Source organism: Epinephelus moara, chromosome 18 (genome assembly GCF_006386435.1).
Source record: "Epinephelus moara isolate mb chromosome 18, YSFRI_EMoa_1.0, whole genome shotgun sequence".
Lineage (NCBI taxonomy): Eukaryota > Metazoa > Chordata > Actinopteri > Perciformes > Serranidae > Epinephelus > Epinephelus moara.
In genome coordinates, this window is record NC_065523.1 from 2,933,948 (window position 1) to 2,942,472 (window position 8,525).

The window sequence follows — 8,525 nt, forward strand, 5'->3', positions numbered from 1 at the left end:
CTGTTTCCCAAGTATATTAGTGTGTGTGTGAATGAATAAACGAGAGGCATTAACGTAAATTTCTTTGTAGAAAGGTACTTTATGAAATTAAGTCCATTTACTTGTATTAGTTTACAGCGCAGCCTTGCCACATCCAATATGGCGGCGACGTTGACGTATGGCTCAGCGCTCGATGTGGCGTCTACGTATATATGTCTATGGGGGTTGCCCTCGGAACACCGGAAGTGTTAAAAAAACGTAAACAAATAAACACGGTCAGCAGATCTGCAAACAGTAACAATATAGATATAGATAGATATATAAGATAGAAACCACTATATCACTTACAGCACTTTTGATGCTAGTTTAGAAAAACATGCATATGGTAAAAACACAGTAAATTCATTATTTTAAGCTTAGGCTACCTCTTGCCCATTTTGCAACGCAAGTGCTTGGATAAGGATTGACTGATCAGGGAGTCTATCCCTCATTGGCCTTTTGCGTGCTGACAATAACCGCTAAATGATCACGCCCAGAGCCACCAGTGTCAACAGCATTTTGTGGAGAAGGGGATAAGTGCTGTCCCATTCCTATTTATAGCATCCGGAGCCCTTTCAGACTCTCACACTCAATCACTTACAGCTGACGTCAGTTAAGTCAGTGAGGGTTCAGGGCTTGAGTCTAGGGATGCACTGAATATTCGGTAACCAAATATATTCGGCCGAATATTGTAAAAAAACACACATTCGGTTAGGCTTTACACGATCAGGATTTTAGGGGCCGATCACCGATCAGAGAGTTTAAAAAAACCGATCACCAATCACCGATCCGATCACGTGAGGAAGCAAATGTGTCTATTTAAATAACTTGTTTACCCGTATTTATACAGTTTACTGAGTATCATAAAAAGGATTTTTGTTGACATTTTTTGTCCTGAACTGACTGAGATGAAAAAGTTAAACATCAATAACCTCTAATGGGCATTCAAGTTTAATCAGGACAAACCAAAATAATTTGAGACACAAATAATGGGCACAACAACTTAACTTATTGTAATTAAATTACTTTTATGTAATTAAATTACTTTTCAAGTATACTGCAAATAAAGGGCAGTAATCTGTCTCAAACATTCATATAACTATGAAATTATTTACAGTCACAGTAGTGCAAATGAAGGCAGTAATGCTCCCTCAAAACATTCATATATACAGTATATGACTCCAATTAACAGTAACAGTAGTGCAAATGAAGGCAGTAATGCTCCCTCAAAACATTCATATATCTATGACTCCAATTAACAGTAACAGTAGTGCAAATGAGGGCTGTAATGCTCCTTCAAAACGTATAACTCCAATTAACAGCCACAGTAGTGCAAATGAAGGCAGTAATGGTCCCTCAAAACATTCATATATATATATATATATGACTCCAATTAACAGTAACAGTAGTGCAAATGAAGGCAGTAATGCTCCCTCAAAACGTTCATATATACATGTATATATAACTCCAATAAACAGTCACAGTAGTGCAAATAAAAGGCAGTAATTCTCCCTCAAAACATTCATAAATGGCACTCAGGTGAACAGAAAATATGGCACGGCACCCAGGCCACATATATTTCCAACAAATAAAATAAATAAAATGTCTGTATAGGAGCACTTAAATAAAATAAATAAAACAAGTAGCAGCCAAGTATATGTACTAAATAAAATGTAAACAATGCTCCCCCTCCCAGGCAAAACAAACATTATTTTAAATTCAGAAAAGGAGGTTTAAACTTGCTGCTATATTACTTAGGCTACATAAATGCCTATGCCTATTTATGCATCAATGGCAGATTCTTTCTAACAAAGAGGAGCATCTCAACTTTCTTGGCTGAAAGCCTGCTTCTTCGATCATCCAGGATGTTGGATGCAGCACTGAACAGGCGCTCACTGTCCACACTTGTGCAGGGTGCTGACAGGTAAGCTCTTGCAGCAATGGTGAGGGCAGAAAAGCGATCCTGATTGGCTCTCCAGTAAGCCAGTGGGTCAGCATCTCGAGAGATGACTGGCTCTGACAGGTAGAGATTCAACTGAGACATTGCTGCAGTGGCCTGCTGTGGCCTTTCTTCTTGCATGATCTCACCCAACATCGATGACAAGGAACCAGGTCGTGGCATCTTCTCAGCTGGCTCATCTGTGTTGTTGTTGTCTCCAGGTTCTTGTCCTTCATCAGGGCCCGTCTGTGTAGCCAGCAGATCTAACAGCAGCCCCCGTGTGTGTGCCTTCAGCTCTGCAGAAAAGCATCGATCCTTGTACCTTTATTAAAACAAAAATAATAAATAAAATATCACATTAATTTAACTGGGCATTTGTTCTTTTAGAGCAACTTAAAATAAAACTGTAACCAAATGGTCCATTAGTTACATTGACACTGAGGATTTTTCTGTGTAAAACTGTTTTACTGTGTAAAAGCCAAATATATAAGATAGAACAGATATTATTCAATTAACAGAACATATGTTTGCTGTTCTAAATGTGAGTGTTAGGCTAATAAATAACATTGTTTTATTAAGTCAACTTAAGTATATTTTGCAGATTATTTTAGGCTAAATGTTTTTCCTCACCTTGGGTCTAATAGAGTAGCCAAAGTGTAGAGGGGCTCGTTTTCAATCCCATCAAATCTCCGGGTTACAGCTCTCAGCAGTTCGGCTTTTGTGGTGCCCACACCATGATCTGATGGGGAATCTCTGCTCAGGAACCGTTTTAAGGCCATCACAGATGGGATCACATCAGCGGCAGATGCAGTGGATGTGCTTATTGCCCTTGTGAGCTCCTCAAATGGTTCCAGGATTTTTAGGATGTTTTCTATCCGACCCCATTGGTTGGAATTGAAGGAAGCAGGAACTTCATGCTCGGCTCCAAAAGCAGCAAGTGCCCGTTTTTGCTGCGGCAGACTTTGGAGCATGTAATAGCTGCTGTTCCACCGGGTGGCAACGTCTTGCTGGAATTTTTTGACATCCTGGCCCAGCTGCAGCTGCACGTCGTGGAACGCACAGTACGCTTGAGGGGAGCGTTTGAAGTGCCCGATGATACGTCTCCCCGTAGCAAGGATGTCTGACACCATGCGCTGTGCCAGCAGCCCGTCATGGACAGCCAGCTGGAGTGTGTGTGCCATGCACGGTAAGGTCGGCAGTCCTCCTTCTCGCATGGCTTTTGCCATGTTTGCGGCATTGTCTCGCAGTACGACATGAACCCTCTCTCTCGGAATCTGCCACACCTGGAGCATGTTGTTGTATTTCATCACCAGCGCTGCAGCAGTGTGTGAGCCGTGGAATTCCTGGGCGTGTAGTACTGCCGCGCGGAGTTTGAAATCTGGGTCAATCCACTGGGCGGTTAAACTAAGCAGTGACATGGGGCTCACATCTGATGACCAAATATCAGTGGTCAAACTAATCGAGGGACTGTGTTCTCTCAGAAGGCCCTCAACGTGAGAATGAACAACCCGGTGCAGCTCGTTTAGTCCGGTATCGCCACAGTATGAGTGCCCTGGGAGGAGATAGCGCGGATCGAAGTACGCCAGCAAGCGTTGGAATGCGGGGTTCTCAACTAGTATATTAAATGGCAGGTCGGCCAGCACAATAAACTCCATCAGCTTTCTTGTACCCCCCTTTGCCTTCTCGCTGTCACGGTTGTACGGCTGGACACGGTCCAAAGTCGTTTGCTGTAGCCGCCTGGGTGTCTCTTTTTCCTTTTCTGCACTCCGCTTTTTGAAATCAGCATGCTCCTCCTTGTGTTCTTTTTCTAAGTGCCGAATTAATTCGTTGTGTTAAAAGCTTTAGCAGAGTTTCCTCCACGATGTAGTAAAACTTTACACAGGTTGCAGACAGCTTTTGTTGTATCGCTCTGGTTCACGGTAAAAAAAATTCCATACCGCCGACATGTTTGTTTACTTTGTTTGCAAGAGGGTTTTACGTGCGGCGTATTCTGGATTCTAAAAACTTTATTGTCCAGCACATAGTGACAGAGCTCAAAACATAAACGCCACAAAGACATAAAAACACATTTAAACTAGTGAGACGTGTCTATTTTGCTTTGTTTGTTAAAAAAAAAAGTTTAATCGGTGTGAATGAGTGTTTTACGTCTTTGCGGCATTTATGTTTTGAGCTCTGTTACTATGTGACGGACGGACAATAAAGTTTTTTGAAATTTGAATCAACAGCATCACTAGCAAACGGTGTCACAGTGCAGTTGAAACAGATCACAAGCCAGCTGCAACAGGAGCAGTTTCAAAATGACAATGATCGTCATTGATCGGATCGGTGAATGAAGACTTTAGGGCCGGTCAGAAAAATTGAAAAAAATGTGAAATATCGGCCGATCCGATCAAGCCGATCCGATTGGTGGAAAGTCTACATTAGATATTCGGTGGATTAAGTTAAAAGCAAGGCGGAATAATAACGACGTGTTTTGATAACGCAATCAAACAGCGTGCCGTGACCAGTGGAGTGAGATGTCGGTAGTGTGGCGATCCGCCCGTCACGGCACTCGCATTTGCGACTAAAATTAGTTTTGAGCGAGCAAACTAGGCTTAAATCATTCAGCACGCTGTGCCAACAGCCTACAGATTTCAACCACCAGCAGAAACAAAGGCGAATCCCACCGATTGTGGGTTGAACGGGGATCACAGACAGTTATGTATTCCTGTCAAATACGGCGGCCATCGGCTTACCGGCGACGGAGAAGTCGGCTCCAATAATATCCTCTTCTTGGCCTCATGACTGCCCAGAAGTACCTGAACAGCCGAGCCAGCCGAACACAGGTATGTGACGTGTCAGAGGAGAAACGAGCCGTTCACGGCCCACAAACTTCACCGCACTTTAGGGACTGTTCTTTACTTATGAAGGGGAGGAGGGTGGCTGGTTGATTCTTATTTTATTTATTTATTTTATTTCAATCCCCCCTATGTTAATCACTGATTGATGCTGTTTTTGAAGTATGAATAAGTCAGTAAGTAATTTATTCCATTGAAATATCATTGATGTATTATAGAAAAGTGATTTATCTTTTTATAAATGACAAAAGGCACATCTGCCTAATTTTCGCTGTGATATCGTGATACTACTCAGAACCATGATATTTTCATTGATATCACACAGTGGGTCCCAATATTGGTACCCTGACAACACTAATCTGGAGGGGGTTCATCTGCAAAAACTAATGAAAAACTAAACAACAATATTCGGTATTCGGTACTCAGTATTTGGCCAAGCGTTTAATATTATTCGGCTTCGGCTTCGGCCACAAATTTTCATTTCGGTGCATCCCTACTTGAGTCTTTAGGGGCCGGATTGGAATTGGGCCTCTGAGTTTTTGGTTCCAGAACAGCTGATCAGCATTAGTTCAATCAACTCTGAGTATGTTCAGCCTGAGAGAGGCGCGTTCACGACGAGCACCGAAAGACATCATCAGTGGATTGCAGATAACGTGATATTCAGTGGCCAAAAGCAGAAAGCCACTTGTTTCATCCCAACTGAGTTGGAGATTTAACGACCGCAAAATGAAAAAAAAAAAAAAAACTAACACGTCAGCTGCAGCTAAACAGCGTGAGGTGTGGTGGGAACAGACAGCAGAGTGTGTTATAGGTAATGTGAAGTGATGTTATGTAATGTGATGTGTTAATGTGTAATATAGCCTACAGAAAATACAGAAACATTACACAGAGTTCATATATTTTAATATAATTTGCTGTATCCTCTTATTCAGCTGTAATCTGATGGAGCCCAAACACATGGGGCAGCAACTCAAACTCAAACACAAAAATGTTGTAGGCTATACAGACTGGTAAAAGTTTTGCTTAGGCCTATACTTTCATCATTCTGTCAATATTAGGCTGAGGTTAATTGAACTGCTGTGAAATGACTTCTGATTCACGTAATGTCCTTTATGTTCAGACGGAGCTATTATGGGATGTTGAGTCCCATAAATGAGCCAATTACACTGCGGAATCTTTGAATAGGGCCTATATGATAAGTATTCATGAATCATTGCATCATGTAACGTAGATTAATTTCTGATTAACACTGAATAAACCTGCAGTTCTTCGGAATTCCTCTTTTTTAAGATTATTTTTGGGGCTTTTGTTGCCTCTAATGGCAAAACAGCATAATGTTGAGGGAGAGAGTGAACGATGCGCAGCGAGAGGCTGCAGGCTGGGTGTGAACCTGCGGCCGCTGCATCAGCGTCTGATCACGGGGCGTCCGCTCCATCCACTAAAGGCCCTGACACACCAAGCCGACAGTCAGCCGTCGGGCCGTCGGTGAGCGTCTGTCCGCCTAGTTTTTGTGGTGTGTCCCGCACCGTCAGCACTTCCGCATCGGCGTCAGCGGCTTTTTGGCCGATTGAGCATGTTGAATCGGCGGCGGAACTAGTCGGTGAAAGAGATCACTCTGATTGGCTGTTCAGCTTAGTGAATCAGCGCACGAGAAGAGAAACGGAAATGACGAAAGAAAGCAAACGACCACGAGAAGAGAAACGGAAATGACGAAAGAAAGCAAACGACAAAGTCAATAGGGCTGTTGAATCAGTGGCGGGGCTTGTCGGTGAGAGATCACTCTGATTGGCTGTTCAGGTGAGAGCGATCACTCTGATTGGCTGTTCAGCTTAGTGAATCAGTGCACAAGAAGAGAAACGGAAGTGACGAAAGAAAACAAATAATAAAGTACAGAGGGCACACACAGAAGGCTTATTTTTGATCTGCATTTCATCTGAACTTTCGTGAATATTTCCACAACGCCATGGCCATCTGGAACGACGACACTGAAGACCAGCTGATCACAATGATTAAGGAGAGGCCAGCTCTGTACGACATCACAGCAAAACGCTATGCCAACCGAGTGGTGAAAAGGGAGCTCTGGCGTGAGGTTGAAAATAAGCTTGTCTTTCTGGCCATTGAGCTCTTTAGCAGGAACTGTTCGTAATTGTTTACTAGCTCATGCACGATGAATAAGTTCTTTCTTTTTGTTTGTCAGAGAAAGAGCTCAGGAAGAGGTGGGAATCTCTGCGAACCCAGTATACCCGGTACAAGAAACTTGCACCCTCGGGGAGTGTTGGAGCACAGAAGACTGGCAGGCAGCAGTAGATACTGACCCGGCTGCAGTTTTTGGAGCCCTACACAAAAAGGAAGGAAACCTCCTCCAACCTAACTATCATGGTAACTGAACCCTTTTATTTGTTGAGTAAAAAGAAAACATTGTTTCTTTCTTCTGTCATTTCAACGGAGAGCCGGGGCTAGCTGGGAAGCTAGCGGAGGTTAACTTGCTGTGTTTCCCTCCGGTCGTGCTGCGGCTAACACCCTGGCTAGCGGAGGCTAACTTGCTGTGTTTCCCTACGGCTGTGCTGCGGCTAACGCCCCGGGGCTCTCTCCGTTAAGAGCCGGGGCTAGCTGTGAGTTAGCTAGCTGTTTGTATCCAACCGGAGCACCGAGCCCCGGTTGTTATTTAGATTAAAGTGGGAAGAAGCAGCGGGCAGCTGAGTGAAGTGGAGCCTGCGGGGAAACACCTGGATGCATAATAAGAGTCAAAAAGTAATGGTGTTAAATTATGGTGATCTCAATATTGACCAAAATAATCGTGATTATGATTTTTGGCATAATCGAGCAGCCCTAGTTTGTACCCCTCTTTTCACATGTATCCTTTCATACATTAACTTGGTTTCACTCTCCCATTATCTTCCACAATTGTGAATTTATTTTTTGTTTTTATAAGGAACCTTCAGCTGATGCTGATTCTGAGACACCCTCAGACTGGACCAGCACCTCAGAGGAGCCCTGCTTCTTTGCTGAACACAGACCCAGCACTCCCCTAGCAGAATCCACCAACTGTGAAGCAGAGTCCGCACCTACACCCACCAGAGAGGACCCACTGCCAAGCACCTCCAGCCAGTCAAGCACTCTGAGGCCTCGGGTAAAGCGCAGCAGGAAGATGCTGGACGAGTCCGTCAGTGAGGAGTCATCTCACTTGATACGCACCATCAAACCCTGGAGAAGTTAGCTTCTCAGGAAGAAAACAATGATGCCATCCATGCCTACTGCAAGAACACTGAGCACAGAATGCAGAACTTGCCCCCACATTTACTGCCATATTTCCAGCACGATGTGGACAACTGCCTCTTCAAAGTATTCAGTGGACCAGAACCTGGCATCAGAAACCTCTGACAGACAGTTTAGCAATCTGTAATGTTGGATGTGGAAGTTGTAACAGATGTAAATAGTTCCTTTTAATGCTGTGCTATGCAGTTGACTGTTACATTTATAAGCATTTCATTGTCCTGCACATTTGGTAATAAAACACTTTGACTTTGAGAGAGTGTACTTTCAATGACTTTGTGAGAGTGTACTTTCAATAGATTGAACTCCAGACAAGAATGTATCATGCAAAATAACTTTATTGTGTATTTTTAGACTACAGCCATAGACCTGAAACACACAGCCAAGTTGTTTTCTTGTCAGTCAGACACTACAATATCATACAATCAATAGGCATACACATTTCCTATATTTTGCCC

At 43.3% G+C, this 8,525-nt stretch overlaps 1 protein-coding gene and 1 long non-coding RNA gene across 3 annotated transcripts; one reads left to right on the forward strand and one right to left on the reverse strand.

Moving 5' to 3' along the window:
* Window positions 1-1,095: 1,095 nt before the first annotated feature.
* LOC126406110 (zinc finger BED domain-containing protein 4-like) lies at window positions 1,096-3,087 on the reverse strand. Its single transcript, XM_050070290.1, has 2 exons — window positions 2,588-3,087; window positions 1,096-2,279 (listed from the first exon to the last, which is right to left on the reverse strand). Exons 1-2 carry the CDS (start codon window positions 3,085-3,087, stop codon window positions 1,796-1,798), a joined length of 984 nt encoding a protein of 327 aa, XP_049926247.1. The 3' UTR covers window positions 1,096-1,795.
* LOC126406135 (uncharacterized) lies at window positions 2,755-8,305 on the forward strand. 2 transcript variants are annotated; one of them, XR_007571649.1, is made up of 3 exons: window positions 2,755-3,143; window positions 6,992-7,173; window positions 7,727-8,305. It is a non-coding gene; the product is annotated as an uncharacterized LOC126406135 (long non-coding RNA). The 2 variants fall into 2 exon arrangements; XR_007571650.1 differs by lacking the exon at window positions 2,755-3,143 and adding an exon at window positions 3,150-4,782.
* Window positions 8,306-8,525: the final 220 nt, after the last annotated feature.